This window comes from Vipera ursinii (assembly GCF_947247035.1).
Source record: "Vipera ursinii genome assembly, chromosome: 9".
Classification (NCBI taxonomy): domain Eukaryota; kingdom Metazoa; phylum Chordata; class Lepidosauria; order Squamata; family Viperidae; genus Vipera; species Vipera ursinii.
The window spans coordinates 10,994,974-11,015,028 of record NC_139523.1 but is presented as its reverse complement, the minus strand read 5'-3'; the positions used below and the strand labels follow the sequence as shown (position 1 = coordinate 11,015,028).

The 20,055-nt window shown below is 44.4% G+C and overlaps 1 protein-coding gene across 1 annotated transcript in view; it reads right to left on the bottom strand.

The window, feature by feature from the left end:
* The window catches only part of LDLRAP1 (low density lipoprotein receptor adaptor protein 1), a 68,331-nt gene extending 49,118 nt beyond the window's left edge, over nucleotides 1-19,213 (bottom strand). The window contains exon 1 of the mRNA XM_083369808.1: nucleotides 18,918-19,213. Coding sequence (XP_083225934.1) covers nucleotides 18,918-19,002 — 85 coding nt within the window. The 5' untranslated portion in view covers nucleotides 19,003-19,213. The remainder of the gene's footprint in view (nucleotides 1-18,917) is intronic.
* Nucleotides 19,214-20,055: the final 842 nt, after the last annotated feature.

Genomic DNA, 20,055 nt, shown 5'->3' with positions numbered 1-20,055 from the left:
GTCATAAAAGGGCCAGGTTTGAAGGCCCTTGGCTTAATAGAACAGAACCGAATAGAATATCAGAGTTGGAAATGACCTCGGAGGTCATCTAGTCCAACCCCCTATTCAAGCAGGAGACCTTATATCATTCCAGACAGGTGGCTGTCCAGTCTCTTCTTAAAAACCTCCAGTGAGGGAGCACCCACAACCTCTGGAGGCAAGCCGTTCCACTGGTTAATTGTTCTAACTGTCAGGAAGTTTCTCCTTAGTTCTAGGTTGCTTTTCTCCTTGACTAGTTTCCATCCATTGTTTCTTGTCCTGCTTTCAGTCGCTTTGGAGGATAGCTTGACTCCCTCTTCTTTGTGGCAGCCCCTCAAACCGCATGGTTCCTTTACCACTGCAGTGATGGCAAAAAAGTTATAAAATCTTACTTAATAACTGTCTTGCTTAGTAATGGCATTTGTGGTCCCAATTATAATCATAATAGGAGGACTACCTGCATTATCTTTTTTCACGGTCTATTATAATTACCCTAGATCAAAATTGCCCCCTGGCTGGCTGAGGAATTCTAGGAGTTTTTTTTTAATTCCCATTTATATCCCGCCCTTCTCCGAAGACTCAGGGCGGCTTACAATCTAAAGCACAAATCAATGTGCTTAGCAATAGCCTTCATTCTATGTATATGCCTGCTTATTAGGGCTTTCGCCCCCCCCCAAGCGGCATTATTACAAAGTCAGCTTATTGCCCCCAACAATCTGGGTCCACAAGTCATAAGTCCACAAGTCATAAAAGGGCCAGGTTTGAAGACCCCTGATCTAGTCCAATCCCCTGTTCAAGCAGGAGACCCTATACCATGTCAGACAAGGGGCTGTCCAGTCTCTTCTTAAAAGCCTCCAGTGATGGAGCACCTATTTCTGAAAGAAAGCCATTCCACTGGTTAATTGTTCTCACTGTTAGGAAGTTTCTCCTTAGTTCTAGGATGCTTCTCTCCTGGATTAGTTTCCATCCGTTGCTTCTTGTCTTGCCTTCTGGGCGCTTTGGAAAAAGTTGACCCCCTCCTCTTTGTAGGAGCCCCTCCAATATTGGAAGACTGCTATCATGTCTCCCCTAGTCCTTCTTTTCACTAGACTAAAGGTAAAGGTAAAGGTTCCCCCGCACGTGCGTGCTAGTCGTTTCCAACTCTAGGGGCCGGTGCTCATCTCCGTTTCAAAGCCGAAGAGCCAGCGCTTGTCCGAGGATGTCTCCGTGGTCATGTGACCGGCATGACTGCACGCCAAAGGCGCACAGAACGCTGTTACCTTCCCACCGGAGTGGTCCCTATTTTTCTACTTGCATTTTGACGTGCTTTCGAACTGCTAGGTTGGCAGAAGCTGGGATGAGTAACAGGCGCTCACTCTGCTACACGGCACTCGGGATTCGACCCGCCAAACTGCCAACCTTCTGATCGACAAGCTCAGCGTCTCCTGACTAGACATACCCAATTCCTGCAACGGTTCTTCGTATGTTTTTTTAGCATCCAGCCCCCTAATCATCCTTGTTGCTCATATTAAGTTGAAGACTTCCTGTATTCTATCTCTTGAAGAGAAGTAAATATTGTGAATCTGAAATAAAGCCCTTTCTGAAGGAAAAGCTCAACTAGAGCGCTTTTCCCATAGGAAGGGTAGCTTTGCCTAATCCCAAACAAGCAGACAACATATTGTTCTGCCATTTGACTTCTGCGTTTCCTTGAATAAATCTACACCAAACCTCTCTATGGCTGTTATCCATATTTTATTCTAATATACGTATCTTTGTAAATAATTTTACAGAATATATGTATTTCTCAGCTTTCCCCTTTTTATACATTATTTTCCTAAGTATACCCTGTTTGTAAAATTATCCTTAACATATGCTTTTAAGGCATTTTTGAACAATCTACTTAGCAGAATCCATGAAAAGAATCGTTTTTGAAGTATAATAACTGTGTTTCAGTTGAGATATTGTATCAAGCGGGGGGGGGGAACTGAATTCATATTCAAATGTAAATCAGACTGATCTGCCTCCCATGCCTAGGAAGGGGAACTGGATGAGTGAAAGCTGTAGCTCAGGGGTGTCAAACTCAATTTCATTGAGGGCCGTATCAGCATTGCGGTTGCCCTCAGGGGGCCGGGTGGGTGTGGCCAGGGTGGGCGTGGCCTACTGGGTGGGCGTGGCCAGCTCTACATGGTTCGCATCAAGGGTGCCTATAGGGGCCTGGGCAGGAGTGGGACAGATCTGGGGGTCTCTGGCAGGAGGAGGGTCTCTGGGCCAGGGCCAAGGCAGTGGGGGCCGTTCCCTCACTGTTTCCAGGATGGCTTTGCGGGTTGCATGAAACCACTTCGCGGGCCGGATCCGGCCCCCGGGCCTTGTGTTTGCCATGTCTGCTGTAGCTCAAGACAAAGGATACATGACAATAAAGCAAAAAACAAAACAAAACACTAGCGATTTGGGGATTTGTCTAGAAAATCCTGATCTTTATGTGGCTGAAAGTAATTCCCAATGATGCATTTTAGCAGAACTATAAAATAATTTAAGATGAGGGAACAGACTAGGACTAGAGAAATATTTAATATACCTGGATCCCAACAATTAATATAGAGATATTTCAGCTTTTTTTTTCCCATTCCCCTTATCCGTACAGACATTTCAATTTCACCCCAGTGGCTTCCAGCTTCTCCAGGACTAGTAAAGTTACATTTGGATTAAATGATTTCTTATTAACAATGAGACATTTCTTATTTCAGCAGCAGCAGGATCTCCAAAGAAGCTTACTGAAGATTAAATTGAACAAGGTGTTATTTGCAGTATCCGTACAAAAATCTAGGCTCTCTTCCAATCTTGCTCAATTTCATGCATTTGCTAAGGGGAGTTCCCACGGCTCAGGTTCTACAATTTAGCAGAGAGCTCACTTCATATGTAGGATGCATACTAATAGACCAACCATAAATGGAAGACTCATTGAAACTAGACCACCAATCTGAACCTACAGAGCTGGAACAAACCACATTACAGGTAATCCTCAACTTACAACCGCAACTGGATCAGAATTTCCACTGCTAAGCAAGGCAGTTGTTAAGCAAGTCACTTCTGCTTTCATGACTGTGCCAGGATCTCCATTGTTGGGCCCGGCACCTTGCTGGGTTCCTGCCAGCAAAGGGGAAGGGAGGGGGGAGGCATTTGGGGTACTCCACACCTGTGTATCTAATGGTGGGAGATGGGGAAGTGACAACAGACCAAGACCAGATCACCAAACCGGCTTGTACCAGGAACTTCAAGGCCGTTCGCCCTGAGACTGGGATGTTACCAGTTTCACACTTTCTCAAAACATCCTACCAGCATCACATTGACTGGCTGGGGGACTGGTCATGGGGGAAGGGATTGGGTGTTGGAAAGAATGGCTTTGTATTTTGTGCGGGAACACCAGATTCCACCCGAGTTTACTGCAATCAGTTCCCTTCAATTAAAAGTTCCTTTGCTTCAACTAAAGGAAATCATGAGTCTTGCTTTCCTGAGAGAGCAAACTGGGGCAGGTCTGACATTCTGCTTTTTTTGCCACGCTTATTAAGCAAATCACTGCAATTTTTAAGTGAGTCAGGTAGTCATTTAGTGAATCTGGCTTCCCCCATTGACTTCATTTGTCAGAAGAGGGAGTCAAGCTATTCTTCAAAGCGCCCGAAGGCAGGACAAGAAGCAACGGATGGAAACTAAACAAGGGAGAAGCAACCTAGAACCAAGGAGAAACTTCCTGACTGTTAGAACAATTAACCAGTGGAACAACCTGCCTCCAGAAGTAGTGAATGCTCCAACGCTGGAAGTTTTTAAGAAGAGTCTGGACAGCCATTTGTCTGAAATGGTGTAGGGTTTCCTGCCTGAGCAGGACCTTCAAGGTCCCTTCCAACTTTATTATTATTATATAACTTTTATTCATTAAACATGAAACTCAGTCAACTGAACACTCAAATTTACTGGCACTAATGGTTGACACAGGTTGCTGCCAGCATCCTAGGTATCAACCAGGTATCTCCTTAAAATGTATGTTCCGAGTAGTGCGGTTTTTTGTAGCTTTGCTGGAGTTATTGCAGGAAGCTGCAATTTCTTGATGCATTTTGCAAAGGTTTTGGACATAGTTCTCAGTGCCCCAATGACAATGGGTATCACAGTTACACGTTTCATCCATAATTGCGCAGTTTCGATGGCCAGGTGTGGATTTGGCATTTTTGTCTACCTGTCGAGTCCTTACCAAGGACCTGGGATAGGCAGATGTGGATGTTTGATGGTGTTACAGATAGTGTCGCAGGATGGAAGCAGTTCCTAGTAAGGCCACTTTCTGCAATTGACTAATGGCGAATTTGTCAATGCCAATGGTGTTCAAGTGGTGCTCCAATTGTTTTGGGATTGCACCCAAGGAGCCTACTACTATTGCTACTACCCTTGCTTGCCTTTGCCACAATCTTTCTATTTCTATTTGTAGGTCTTTGTATATGGTTACCTTCTCCAGTTCCTTCTGCTGTCTCAAGGCACTGCCACGTCCACTATCCAGACTTTTTTGTCTTTTTTATCAACAATTGTTAAATCCGTGTCTGGCTGAGGAATTCTGGGAGTTGAAGTCCACCAGTCATAAAAGGGCCCAGTTTGAAGACCCCTGCTTTAACCCCTTCCTACCAACCAAACTTTCCAAGCTCTACTGTCTCTTTGCCCTCTCACCACGACTGTTTAGGTATCTGTTTATAGAGGCTTCCCACTGAGCCAACCCAGTTGCCAAAAAGTTTATAAGCAGGAGAGAAAGGTCAGAGGACTCTGGATTGGGGTGTACACATTTCCACAGGCTCTGCAAAAGCTTCCTTGACCATTGCATTTTGTTCCTCGTCCTGCTCAGATTTTCAGTCCTCAGCATGGACATCCAAGAGGTGGATGCTGAAGGCAGATGGAAAAATCCAGCCAGTGATTCAGAGCCTTTCAATGTGATCCCACAGCAGGAAATACTCAACACAGGAAAGCCACAGAGGAAGGAATGCTGCAACAATAGGATAGAGCAACAACACTCCTCATATATCTTGAGCGCTGATAGCAGAAGTCAAGACAGGGGACTCAAAGCTTACCACATCCTTCAGTTTGAGATGCAAAGGGGTTCCACCCACAACACCCTGCACATTATAAAATGGGAAGTAAAGATAAACATAACCCCAGGGTGCTGGACAAACAAAAACTTAAGCTTCAAAACTAAGCTACTCAAGGCGAGGGGGAATAACCTGCGGCCCCAGTTCCACCAATGTCCTTTAACCTTCTTTTTACAGCCAAATGATCCCCTTTGATCCTGACTGCATCCTTTCCCTAATTAAATTAATAAAAAAATAACTGCTTGGCCTGTCCACTGCTGCTGCATCTTCATCACTGAAATATTATTTTGTTTATTAATTCAGTCTGTACTCATGAAAGAATTCAGAATTATAAACTTTGCAGGTATAACTCTCTATAAATCCTGATCCGTCTTCTCCCTGCCCACCAAGTGAGAAAGAAAGGACTGCCAAAGCAAAAAAATGAATTTCTTGAGGATCAACAATGGGCAGCAATCACAATTTAAGCAAAACCAGCCAACAGGAACATTTCACCAAGTGTGTATGTGCGTGTGCCTCCAAGTCAGTGTTGACTCCTGGCAACCGCCTGGACACGTTCCTACAGGTTTTTTTGGCAAGGGAAAGTGGTTTCCAGAAGTGGTTTGCCATTGCTTCCTTCCCAGGACTCAGAGAGGAAGACTCAGCCGAGGTCACTCAATTGGCTTCCTGTCCAAAAATGGCATTAGAACTCATGGTTTCTTGCTTTCTGTCCTGGTGCCTTCACCATTACACCACACTGGCTCTCCAAGTGTGGCAGGTCCCAAAAAGCTGAGTAGGAATGCACCTGTGAGCACCTGGACAAAACCCCCAGAAATTCCCAGAGCTACGAAGTAGATGGAGAAGTTGAAGACCCATCCCTAAAAAAACGAGACAGCAATCGTTTTCCTCCCATTGGCAACCTCAATTTCATGACGCTACGTTAGCCGTTTGCATCCTGGTCAAGAACAAATGCTTTTAAAAGTTAGACCTGACCAGAAAAGTTTCAAGTAATTCTCTGCACCTCTAACAAAGAGGGATTTTTCACTCACCTAGAACTGCCAGAGCTATTATTAAACATTAATTAAAGGCCCGTCTTTAGAAAAGATAGGGAGGAGGCAAGAACCGCTTGCATTAATTTTTTGTTATTCATTGCATCCTTTCCATCCATTGACAAATTCTCCGTTTGACTTGTGACAATTGAAAATTACAATAGGCATATACCAGAACATTAAACAGCCAACTAGGAAAAGCAGCGTAACACAGTGAGATGAATTATTATCCATAAATGCTGAATATCATACATCATCCACATAAAATTAAAAAGCTAAGGAAAAGATGTACTTTTTTTTGAGTGGGGGTTTGCTGGGAATTAAAATGCACTGAATATGTGAACCTTCTATGGGAGAAATATATTCGGTACTAAACAAAGATCTCAGAGTGAGGACCCTTTTGAAGAAAATCCTTTTAAGACCCCAGTGCAGGTTCAGAGATGAAGTCTTATTTTTAGAACCAATAATATGTATTTGCCTGGCTAGGTAATGTGATAGCAATAGGACTGCAAAAATAGAATCAAAAGGCTACATGTGGCCCACAGTTTCAGACCTCTGTGGTAAGTTAATAGGAAAAAAATAACAATCAGAGTCTTGCTGGATTCACGCAGCCTGCTAAGCAGTCACGTGATTTGTCTGGTTTCTAGCTTTACCTGTTGTGCAAACCCAGCTAACTAGTGTTCCTGTTTAAACCATGGATTAATGCAATTATGCAGATCCACACTGTGACCACAGATTGCTAGATCAAGAGTGAAAAGTGAGGGAAACAGAGAACAAAGGATTTTGAAATATTGGTGACGGGGCAACTTAAAAAGAGAACCATCGTCTACTCTAGCAAAGAGGAGTAGGGGTGACATGAGAGCAGCATTCCAAAACTTGAGGGGCTATCCCAGAGAACGGGGTCAACCTATTCTCCAAAGCACTTGAAGGCAGGATCATTAAACAGAGATCAAACCTAGAACTAAGGAGAAATTTCCCGGCAGAAAAATTAATCAGTGGAATGGTTCGTCTCCAGAAGCTGTAGGTGTTCCATCATTAGATGTTTTCCAGAAGAGATGGGACAGCCATTTGTCCAGAATGGTGTAGGGTCTCCTGTTTGAGCAGGGGTTGGACTACAAGACCTCCAAGGTCCCTTCCACTCCTATTATTCTATGTTCTAAGTCTGCTTGCCTTTTGGATCAATAGCACTTCTATGTCTAGAAAATAATCAACCCACTGCCAGTCACAGTTTCATGGGAAACACTTCATTGTATCGCTTTCCGCAAGACTGAGCATTTGGAGGCGTGCATCTCTAACGTCTGTTTTTATGTGTCAGACAAAGCAGCAAGCAATTCAGGCAATGTGTTAAATAGGTTGCATTTCCGAGAAAAAAACTACAAGAATCTCATAACGTGGCAATTTTTCAGCCAAAGAGATAATAACCAAGAACAAACTTTGCATGCATTTCAGGACTAGAAATTGTAGTTATGCCAGTTATCCCGACTTAATAAGGCCTGAAATGTTTCTGCTTGCTATTTACTCCCTTTATGGAGGTTAAAGGAACTTGAGTCAACAGCCCCTAAAGAAATGGAGAATTTCACTCATTTCTGAAATGACTCCCATCAGCTTTTATGACTTTCTTTCTTGTGGTCCTTTGCTTGATCCAAGTCAACTCAACTGCCATACAGTAGCAGGCTAGTTGTCCATAGGAGACTTCTAAAGGTGGATCTATTACCTTGACCTACAAAATAATCCTTGAAGTAAGACTTGCAGATGACTTACCATACACTTCTCCAGGTTGAGGCCCTCCCTCCCTAAACAACTGGAGCTAAAACTTCTTCACAACCTATTTTGGATGGGAATTTTAAAAGTAACAGTCCCAACAACCTGAAGGACAGAAGGATACAGAAGACCAACATTTAAGCATCAAAGAATTTATATTTGCTGCTTAAATATTACTATAATAGGGTTAAGTGGCCAGGCTGAAAAGACTTTTTGGACACAAAAATACCAATGGGAGGAGTGTATGTTATGTATTTCTTAGAAGACTAGCACCTCTTTCTTTTGGCTTTGGGTACAAACAGCCTACCTGCTGTGTAGAGTCAACCAAAGACAGAAAATTGCAGAATATTCTCCATTCTGAACAAGAGGCGAAAATTTTATTGTACAAACATCTGCAGAGACAGGAAAAAGTGGAAAGGACCAGAGACAAATCCCTAGCACACCATTAAAAAGATTCTGACTCAGCACGTTCCCTGCATACCAACTTTCTATTTAAAGGCACAGGTGATTTTATATTTACAAAGAGAAACACACAGAAAAGGAAACTCTTAAAAACTCACTACCAGTCAGAACTTGCATCATTCTTTCTACCGCTTTATGCTTCTCTGATATATTGAAATAAGGCCACAGGGAAGGCAAGACACATTTCCTTAAACCTTTCTTGGGTACAATCTCAATTCCAAGCATAAAGCCCAACTTCTGATGAACAGGAAAGCCTAATCCACCAAAAATCCCTCTCCCGTGCAAAACTTGGACAAATCTAACCTCCAGCACAATGACCAGCCTTTTCAGTTCAGCCTGTGCAAGACTGTGGCTCTGAATTAAACTCTCTTGACCAACTCAGACCCATGCATCCTACCAGGTTCAGCTTGCTTTGGCTTAACGCAAGCACATGACTGAGGACGGGAATGAAGGCAGCTAAAACTTTAACAGAAACCTCTGAAGAATTGTCAAGGATTGAAAACAACAGAGGTCTGCAAGATAAGAAACCATCTGGCTGGTTAATTTTGAAGGTCCTTTATTGTGTGTCCTTGTCCTTTCCTCAGGCTTCCCACCCAAAAGTGACATTTCAAAGACGCTCAAAAGAAACAGGGCCAGGTCCTCCTTTGAAGGTCAACATGCATTTACCTAGCAGAATCACAAGATGTTTAAAAATTGTCCCGTGTGCATCTTTCTTCAAGTAAACGAAGTGTCATTTGGCTTCAGTTATGTAAGATGCGGCATGATCCGTGAGAACTATTCCCAACTAGGTACAGAACGGAGACACTAACCTTAAAAATTAAACATTTGTGTCTTTTTAACATATATAAAACCCATCTCAGTGGGGACAAATTCTTTACCAAGCGTAGTCTTGAATAGTATCTTAAGTCAGATATAGGCAACCTAAGGACTTATTGAATATGGCTTTCAACCTAATTTATGAGTATTTTGCAAGAAACCAAACTACTTGCCTTTTCTGTTAGATACCTGCTGAGAGGCAGAAATGAAGGGAAGCAAAAGGAAGAGAAAGAAATCAGGCTGACGTTGTGGTTAAAATATTAGAATATATCTGTGGAGATAAAGATTCAAATCTTAAACCTCAGTCTCCAAAGCTCCACTGCTGATCTTTTGGCTGGTCTTTCCCAACCTATCACACAAGCTGTTGCTGCTTAGAAAAACTGGAGGAGAGGATGTTCTGCACACCACTCCTGGAGGAAAGGGTGGATGTAAAAGCTAGTGAACAGGTAAGATAAATACGGTATGTATTAAAAGGAAAAAAAAAGATGGATGGGAGCATGTCATAGAAGTCCATTCTTGTCTCTGGCACACATGTCCAGACAGCTTGAGGAATGTAGCTCTTGGCAGAAAAATAGTTATTCATTTGGCCTAATTCAGGCTAAGAAGGAATGGAAGGAAGGAAGGAAGGAAGGAAGGAAGGAAGGAAGGAAGGAAGGAAGGAAGGAAGGAAGGAAGGAAAGGAGGGAGTCACAGTCACATCTCTCTGACTGTTGCAGAATCTCCACAATCATATGATCAAAATTTGGACACTTGGCATGTAATTAGGATGGCTGCAGCATCCCCAAGGTCACGTGATCACCATTTGAGACCTTCCCAGCCAGCTTCCAACAGGAAAAATCAATAGGGGAAGCTGAATTTGTTTAACAAGACGCTTAACTGCAGAGATTTCCTTAACAACCATGGCAAAAAAGATCATAAAACTGGGCACAACTCACTGAATTGCCTTGCTTAGCAATGTAATTTTGGTCCTAATTGTGTTCATTAGTTGAAGACCTGTAATCAGTTAAACAGGCACAAATAATAGAATCTTAATAGTGAACATTCCAGGTGTCTTGAACTATACAGTTCCATGACCCCCAGCCCTTATGGCCAAATGACACGTGGCGCAAGGATGCTGGAAGCTGTAACTGCACACATCTGGAAAGTATCAAATGTGGGGAAATTGTGCTTTTAGAATATTTGGCTATGAGAAGGGTCTGAAGAGGGAAAACTAAGATTTCTGATCTGTATCCACAACTGTTTGGTAATATTGAGACAGGCAGAGCATCAATTCTCATTTCTGCTTGATCCCAATATGTGCATGGATATGCAAATGTGGCAATATGCACACCAGATATACTTTCTTTTCTTCTTTTAAACATCACCAAATCAAAATCATAGTATAGTAATAACAACAATGTTATGGTGGGGGGAAAGGTGTACATTTTGAAACATGCACACACAATTGTAATTTTAAGGACAGATGCTAAATGTTAAAGGTCCACATTTCTGTCTCCCAAAGACATATTTAAATATTAGCAAGAAATTACTAAGTCTAGGAACTGGAGAAGAGCCTAATGCTGGGAAAGATTGAGGGCAATAGAAGAAGGGGACGACAGAGAATGAGGTGGCTGGATGGAGTCACTGAAGCAGTAGGCGTGAGCTTAAATGGACTCCAGAAGATGGTAGAGGACAGGAAGGCCTGGAGGAACGTTGTCCATAGGGTCGCGATGGGTCGGACACGACTTCGCAACTAACAACAACAACAACAACAGGAACTGAAATAGACACATCTTAAGGTTGCTAAGTTTGAGAAACACTGTTGGAACTGGCTGGACTAGAATCAACAGGAAAGTATCTTTTGCTGGAAATATTTAAGCCACAACTAAAGAGTTGCCTGTCAAGAGACATTCACCGTGGTGCCTAACGTTTGTAAATCCTGCACTGAGGGGGAGCACGATTTAAACATCCTCAAGATTATTTTTTATCCTTCTACAAAACAACAGCACTCCATTTCACGTGTTGCAGCACACAGTAAACCTTTACAGATCATAATGTCAGCTGTAGAGGAAGGGAAAGAGAATGAGAAGCAACGGATGTGAATCACAATTCAAGGCAAGGCTTTTAATCTTGGAAGTCTGTCACATCCAGTACATCAACCTTTTGGGCACCAGGGACCGGTTCCGTGGAGAGAGGTTTTTCCGCGGACCAGAGTGCATGGTTTTGTGTGCTGCCTGCATGCCACGGATGGGGCTTTGCTTGTTTGTGCGGACCGGTTGCTGGCAGGCCGCAGCCCGGTACTGGTCCACAGACCAGACGTTGGGGACCCCTGCAGTCCATGACAACAAGGAAGAATCACAAAGTGGTTGTGAGTGATTCTTAGAATCCCAGAGAGCAAGGACATTAGATCCGGCTATGACATCATGTGTTCAAAATACAAGGCAGACAGATCGAAGTCTGTATATTTAAAAGTAACACATCCTGCAGTTCTGACAGCAAATTGAGGTAGATCAGAGGCGTCAAACTGCCAGCCCGCGGGCCAGATGCATCACAGCAAAACCACGCCCACCCCATTGCTAGCAATGGCAAAAAAGTCGCGATATGTCGCAACTCGTCACGTGACGTTGCGAGTTTGACACCCCTGAGGTAGATAATGAGGCCAATCAATACAAAATCCGCCACAACTGAGACCAGAATTCCCATTGCTACGCCAGGGGGTTGTTAAGCGAGCCACGCCGCATTTTATGGCCTTTTTGCCACAGTTGTTAATTAAATCACTGCAGTTATTAAGTAAATCAGTTGGTCATTAAGCAAATCCAGCTTTCCCCATTGACTTTGCTTGTTTGGAAGGCCCCTGGTGATTGTGAGACCCCAAGGATGCTGGCAACCATCATAAACACATGCTGATTGCAGAGTGTGTAAATTTTGATCAGGTGACCGTGGGAATGTTGCAACGGTTGTATGGGCGAGGACTGGCTATAAGTCACTTTTTTCAGTAACCGTTGTAACCTCGAGTGGTTGCTAAACAAACGGTTGTAACTCGAGGACAACCTGTATACAGTCCAAATAATTTGCCTTCCGATGTCACCTTTTCATCACTCCAGATCATTTTAAAGGCTTTTTTTTTAAGGGAACAGGAAAAAGAGAACAGGAACAACAAAACTCCTTTTTGCAAAATTTGCCATGAAATTAGAATATAACAAAGTAAAAAAAAAATCTAGAGATCTGAGACTCAAGAAACATTGACCGACTGACCAGGTTTGGCCATTTACTCCAGTTTTATAAAGAACGTACAGATTTTTAGAGCCTCTACATTATGTTTTCTTTTAAAGATACAACAGGATGTGGTTAACCATTCTTCTAGTTTTTTTTTAAAAAAAACTTTTCTGACTAGCCTACAGCTTTGAAAGCAACTTCACAAGGTTATCCACGTAATACAGCAAAAAGGAAAAATCAGAAGCTGAGTTTCATAATTTATTGGCTTTTATGACTACCCTATACTATTAACTGCTATGTTTTAAAACCAAATAGGAAGGTTATAAATTACAGGAAGGTGACTAAGAAGCTGAGCTGGAAGAACAGGAACTCTCCAGTTTGAATCTCACTTGTACTGTACTAAGAACTCACTTAGGTCCCTCCCGTCAGTGATATGGGGCATAATAGAGATTATAGAGATTAAATATGTGAGCCAGCTAATGACGTCTAGATTGCTGGATGTAGCCTCATGTAAGCTTAGCCAATGGGAAAGCATTGTGGGTCTTGTAGTCTTACAAAGTGCAGGAGGCAACAGGTTATCCGTGTCAGAATCCATTTATATCACATTCATAAATGTATGTTTAAAACATTATTCCCCCCCCCAATATGGATTCTGCCATCTCCCAAGGAGGAGCATATGTGGATTCAGCCTGGCTTAGGTTATTTCAAAGACCAAGGAAACCTTTTGAACTGGGGGATCAAAAGGGAGGGGGAGAGGAAGAAGGCAATAACCATAAAGATTCAAAGTTCCTTTCCCCCCCCACAAAAGGGTTGACACGAAGTAGAAGGATGGGGGCTGACCAAATGGGGTTGAGAGGGAAGGGGGGTTAAACTGGGTACCCTTTATAAAATTTCAATTTGTAAAACAATACTAAGTCCTGTCTTGTATTCCCACAACCAAGCATGTCCTAGTAAAGATTCCTTTTGGACTAGAACTGACTCCAAGAGTTTCTGTCTTCCTAAGACGTGGTTTGGGGTGGGTCCTGACAATCCGCTCCTGGACTGCAGGCATTTTAAACAGACTGCAAGTATATTTAATACAATCCTTTTAAGGATTTTTTTTCTAACTTGGCAAACAAAAGATGTGTGGATGAGGATAATCTTACATTCCAGGCAAATATTTATGGGAGGAAATGATTTTTCAAGAGCTTGGCCCCAGCTAATTCATGCTGTAAAATTTTACATCTAGTATCCCTCTTTAGACACAGGCTAAAAGTCAGAAAAACACCGTTTTAAAAGGCCTGAACAAAAACAGCCAGGCATGATTTAACCTCTACCATTCAAGCGATACATCAGGATAGCTACCAATAACAATAGATAAAGGTGAAACAGGTAGCAGTTAAGTGAAAGCAGCAAATTGCAAAAGCAGAATAAATCAAAACAGCACAATCGGAACATGCTATCAAGTCTAAGAATATAAAAGCAGCTATTCAGCTGGAATGATGGTAGCTTGCACTGTATTGATTTTATATGCTTTCATATGTTTTAAGACTGAATTTGTTCTTTTTGTAAGCCGCCCATAGTTATGACTTTGGATGGGTGATTATATACATTGAATAACTAAGTGTAAAAGGTAAAGGCAAAGGTTCCCCCGCACATGCGTGCTAGTCGTTTCCGACTCTAGGGGCCGGTGCTCATCTCCCTTTCAAAGCCGAAGAGCCAGCGCTTGTCCGAGGACGTCTCCGTGGTCATGTGGCTGGCATGACTAGACGCCAGAGGCGCACGGAACGCTGTGACCTTCCCACCGTAGTGGTCCCTATTTTTCTACTTGCATTTTTACGTGCTTTCGAACTGCTAGGTTGGCAGAAGCTGGGTAGGAAGACATTATAGAGGGCAGATAGCGTCTTTCTTGGGAGCTCCACTACAGAAAAACAACAACCCCCCTTCACTATTCAGATGACAAAAAAGGGGTTTTGATAATAACCTATAGAAATTGCCCCCCTAAACTGAACCAAACGTCCATTTATTAAGTCTATAGGCATTGTGTCAGCCATCATTTTCATGCCTCCAAAACCTCTGCTAAAATGCAAAAGTTCGCTTTTTTTGAGAACTTTTGAGAATTTTGAGACTTGCCAATGGCTCCAGAAACTACTACCGGTAGGTGAAAACTTTGTAGGGCCCTTTTAGATCTACTGCTCTGCCTTTTCCAAGCATTAACAGTCTCCAAGCCAACCTTCCTTGCTGACCCAGGCTGTCTGTGAGGCAACTTTACCCAGGGATAACTTAATCATGGCTTATTCAATTAATCCCATCTATTTGCATGACACATTGAATTATAAATGAGTGAGGGGGGGAGTGGTGTCTGAGGAGGCATAATGCTAAAAGTTAGTCGTTCCCCCCCAAAAAAAGTTTGTTATTTGTGGTACTTCATTTTCATTTAAGAAGGAAGAGGAGGAGGAAAACAAGGAAGAAGAGGAGAACAATGTTATTTATTTATACTACTTGTAACTACTCATCTGGGGGAGGAGGGGGAAGAAAGAAGAGAATAGGAGAAGGAGATAAACAAGAAAGAGGAGGAGGAGGAGGAAAAAAAGGAGGCCATTTAAATCATTGTGCTCCAGAAAGAGAATAGGTTACAATCATCAAGTCTGTGTTTACATGACACGCAACAGTAGAGTTGCTCACTTAAAATTTAATTATAACTTGCTATGTAAAAACAATAACAATGCAATATATGGAAGGATGGGTGGGAAGGATGATTCCTACCAGTATTTTAGGAAGCAGAAGTCTATTCAGAAAAAAAAATAACTTTTCCAAAAAGTGGTTGTTGTCCACCTGAATCAATGTATCTGGTTGTGAGGGGGGGCGGGAATATGAGATATGAAAAAGTTCAAGTTTCCGAAAGAGACAAAGCCTTCAAAAATGTGTACTTTTTCGGAAGACTTTTACAGTTTAATCAGGATAGAATCACTGGTGCTCAAATGGTTTTATTAATGTCCACTACGTTATCTTACTTTTACATGTTGTTGTTTGAAATATGAGTCCTAGTATTTAGGTGATAAATACATCCCATGACTAAAAGAAATGAACTTTAAAAATACACCAACAATTAACAAACCATTAGAGGACTCTGCATACAATAGACCAACTTGCCAACTTTAAGACTTGTGGACTTCAACTCCCAAAATTCCCCAGGCAGTATAAATTCGGGGAGTGGAAGTCCACAAGTCTTAAAGTTGCCACGTTTGGAGACCCCTGAATTAGACAAATATTTCATACCCCTTTTACTCTTTTATTCAACAACATTCATTGTATTCCCTCCTCCCTCAAAAGAAATCTGGACAATTCATATTATTTCCATCCATTTTCACAACACAAAAGACAATAAATTCCCTCATTAGCTCATAACCCCCTCAGATTTGCAGGGCATTTTTGGAGGAATGGTCCATTGTTCTCTGCATCCTCATGAATTACAAGAAGTCACCTCGCTAGATATTAAGATGATATGTCATACATGAAAAGAAGGACAACAACGGATGGTGATGGCGTTTTATAAATAGAAGAGCCCAAATTACATCATTCTGATCAGTGGAGCCTGCTCTTTTCAAACTAGATCTATTCAGTTGAATGAAGATCACAGCTGTCTGGGTTCCCATCTGCTTATCTCACTATCCCAATCGTTGGAGTTCACGGCAAGGCCCATAATAAGAACCCACAGGGAAAAAAAACAACATAACTACCCCCTTCTCTGGAGCAGTATCTTTCCCAGATACCAGGTTGGGCCACCACTGTTAATTTTTGGGAAACCAATTAAGGCAGATCCCGATTGCTTCAGTGGGCCTTCAAAGTTCCACCTGATCCCTCAAGGAGAATGAATATTTATAGGTGTAATCGTTGTTCTTGGGTCTTTGGATAATGAACATTTGTTGCTACATTTTGTTTTTAATCCTATTACTGTTTGGAAGCATGTAAGCCATTTAAGAGTCACTTCTGACTGGAGTGGCATTTAAATCTAGTAAAGAAATCCCTCTTGCTGTTCCATCCACCCAACCATCAGCTGCATCTCATGAATGGGTAGCCTCAATTTGCTAACCAGGAATAATAGGTACAGCGAGTTAAGGAAGAAACGGTCTGATTTCATAATATCAAATGTTCACTGATGTGGATCACCTCCCGTGGAATTTTATTTTATTTTTCAACTGGGAATTTGCAAGCCTATGCTTTGGATGTCAAGACCTAGATACCAAGGTTCTGGAAGTTAAAAATGGGAGTAAATCTGGAAGACTCCAGGTAAAGACTGTGTAGAATCCTAGCCTGATAGGGGATTAATGGTGGCTTACTCACCCTGGCTAAAGGAGGCTTTGAATCTCTCACCATTAAAGAGTCTTTTATATTTCCTGTGCAACCCAGGGAGACAAACGCAGAGACATCAGCGTGCCAAGGAACTGCGCTTAAGGTTTGCATAGGGTCCTATCCGAGCGCAAAAGAGGATGATGAAGCCCTGCTTCAACAATCGGTAGAAATTTTAACAAAGGAAACAACAGAAGTTACAGCAACATCACTCATGCAATAGGCAGTTATGTCGGTTGCAAATGGAGAGGGAGGCTGGTGTACTGGGAAAGGCAGGGGTACAAAGCCTTATTCTTTGACACTTCCGTGTTGGGTTTTTTTTGCACTCTTAGGGCTTTTCAGCTTACAAGACCTTTTTGAAGAAGGCGTGCCGGGCCCCATAGCAAAGCCTGCCGAACTTGCCCTCAAGAAGACCCTCTCTTTCTCCAGATGACGTTAGGACTAGGGGCGTCCCAGCGTAACCAGCCAGCACGATCACTTGCTAGGGGTTTCTGGGAATTGTAGTCCTAAAAAAAAAGCATATTTGGGGGAGGGGGGGCTTTACAGAATGATAAGCCAATGTTTCTCAACCTTAGCAACTTTTAAGACGCCTGGACTTCAACTCCCAGAATTCCCCAGCCAGCTCCGAAGATGCTAAAGCTACCGCTTACGGCAGGGGTCTTCAAACTTGGCCCTTTGGTGACTTGTGGACTTCAACTCCCAGAATTCCCCAGCCAGCTCCGAAGACGCTAAAGCTACCGCTTACGGCAGGGGTCTTCAAACTTGGCCCTCTTATGACTTGTGGACTTCAACTCCCAGAATTCCTCAGCCAGCTCCGAAGACGCTAAAGCTACCGCTTACGGCAGGGGTCTTCAAACTTGGCCCTTTTATGACTTGTGGACTTCAACTCCCAGAATTCCCCAGCCAACTCCGAAGACGCTAAAGCTACCGCTTACGGCAGGGGTCTTCAAACTTGGCCCTTTTATTACTTGTGGACTTCAACTCCCAGAATTCCCCAGCCAGCTCCGAAGACGCTAAAGCTACCGCTTACGGCAGGGGTCTTCAAACTTGGCCCTTTTATGACTTGTGGACTTCAACTCCCAGAATTCCCCAGCCAACTCCGAAGACGCTAAAGCTACCGCTTACGGCAGGGGTCTTCAAACTTGGCCCTTTTATGACTTGTGGACTTCAACTCCCAGAATTCCCCAGCCAGCTCCGAAGACGCTAAAGCTACCGCTTACGGCAGGGGTCTTCAAACTTGGCCCTTTTATGACTTGTGGACTTCAACTCCCAGAATTCCCCAGCCAACTCCGAAGACGCTAAAGCTACCGCTTACGGCAGGGGTCTTCAAACTTGGCCCTTTTATGACTTGTGGACTTCAACTCCCAGAATTCCCCAGCCAGCTCCGAAGACGCTAAAGCTACCGCTTACGGCAGGGGTCTTCAAACTTGGCCCTTTTATGACTTGTGGACTTCAACTCCCAGAATTCCTCAGCCAGCTCCGAAGACGCTAAAGCTACCGCTTACGGCAGGGGTCTTCAAACTTGGCCCTTTTATGACTTGTGGACTTCAACTCCCAGAATTCCTCAGCCAGCTTTGCTGGCTGAGGAATTCTGGGAGTTGAAGTCCACAAGTCATAAAAGGGCCAAGTTTGAAGACCCCTGGCTTACGGACTGCGCTCTTCCAATCGGTCCTTAGAACCCGAACCGACACCGGACAGCAGGAAATGAAGACACACAGACACACAGACACACACACACAAGACACACACACCCCGTACGCGGTTGCTATTTCAGGAGAGCCGCCGGGCGCTTTTAAAAAAGTTCCGCCGATACTAAGTTACTTCTGGCGCCGCAGAAACGCCTCCCGGCTTCGGCTGGAGTTCCCGCGGCTCGCGCGGCGCTGCTTCCCGCTACCCCCATCCCGCGTCCCGATCCAAGCGGCTGGGTGTGTGTGTGTGTGGGGGGGGGAAATCCCCGGCCGCCACGGGAAAACCCCCTTCCTTTCCCTCCCCTCCCCCGCGAAACGCCCTCATCCTCGTCCCCCCCTCCCCTGCCCCTCCCTGCAGAAAAAAGCCTTAGGATCAGCCGGGGGTTGGACTAGAAGACCTCTAAGGGCCCCTTTCAGCTCTGTTGTTCTCTTCTGTTGTCCCCCTTTGCCTTCCGAGCCAGGAAGGCCCCGAGCGGAGCAACGAAGCGGCCGAAGGAAAGGCTCCCGCCGGGGGTATGGGGACTTACTCTTGTGCCGGCCGCTGGCCCAGTTCTGCTTGGCGATGCTGGGGCTGCGGATGATGGCCCGCCCAGCGGATTTGAGAGCGTCCATGCTTGGCGGGAGCCCCGCTCCTCGCCTCCGCCTGCAGAAACTCCCAGCAAACTTTTTTTGTTTCTCCTCCTCCTTCTTTTCTCTCTGCGCGCTCCGGGGCCACCCCGCCTTCGCTCCTCCTTCGCCGGGCTCAGCCCAGAGAGGCCGGTGGGAGGCTCCAGTCGCCGAGATCCTGCCCGAACCGGCGCGCAGAGTCGGCCGCCGGACGGTGGCTCAGGTCTCCTCCGCTTCTGGCCGGTCGGTGCCAGGCGGCGGCAGGCACCGCGCGGCGCGCCCCGGCCTTGCGCGCTTGGCGGCGGGGCGAGCAGGAAGCGGCTTCCAGCCGAGCAGGGCCGGCTCGAGCGCGCCTGGCGCCGGGAATGGCTGGGCCCCAGTTGGAGCGCTGCTTTCGGTTGCTTGGCGTCGGTCTTCCCCGGGGCAGTGCGAGGCGCCGAGGACGCCAGGAAGTTGCTGTTGAAAGTGGGGGCTTCCGGAGGAGACTCGCTGGGTTGGCAGGGCCCCGTTGCAGCGGCTTCGATCCGGATCGTTCATCTTACGTTGTTGTTGTTGTTGTTGTGTCCGGCTCTTGGCGACTTGATCGGGAAGTGCTCTCCAATGCCACCCGCTCAAGCAGATCTTTCAAGGGTTGCATGTTCAACTTTGCCGCCAGCTTGGATGTTATCGAGCCAGCGTGTTCTATGTTGGCCCCTTCTTGTTCCACTAACCATTCCTAGCATCTGTCAGGACCCACCCTCAATCCACATCTTAGGAAATAAGAACTCTTGGATGCAAGTTTAGTCCAAAAGGAAAATGTTTACTAGGATGGAATCGATTGTTGCAATACAAGACGGAATCTAACAAAGTTACATTTCAATCCTATATAAAGCATTCCCATTTCAGCCCCTCCCCTCATCCATTTGGTCAGATGTCAGGCCCTTCCATGGGAAAGGGAACTCTCCTTGGTTTTATGGTTATTGCTTCCCTTTTTGTTGTAAATGAAGATGCAATCCTATCTGTCACTCCCCCTCCCTCCCCCAGTTCAAATGTTCCCTGTTGTTTGAAGATGCCTAAAGT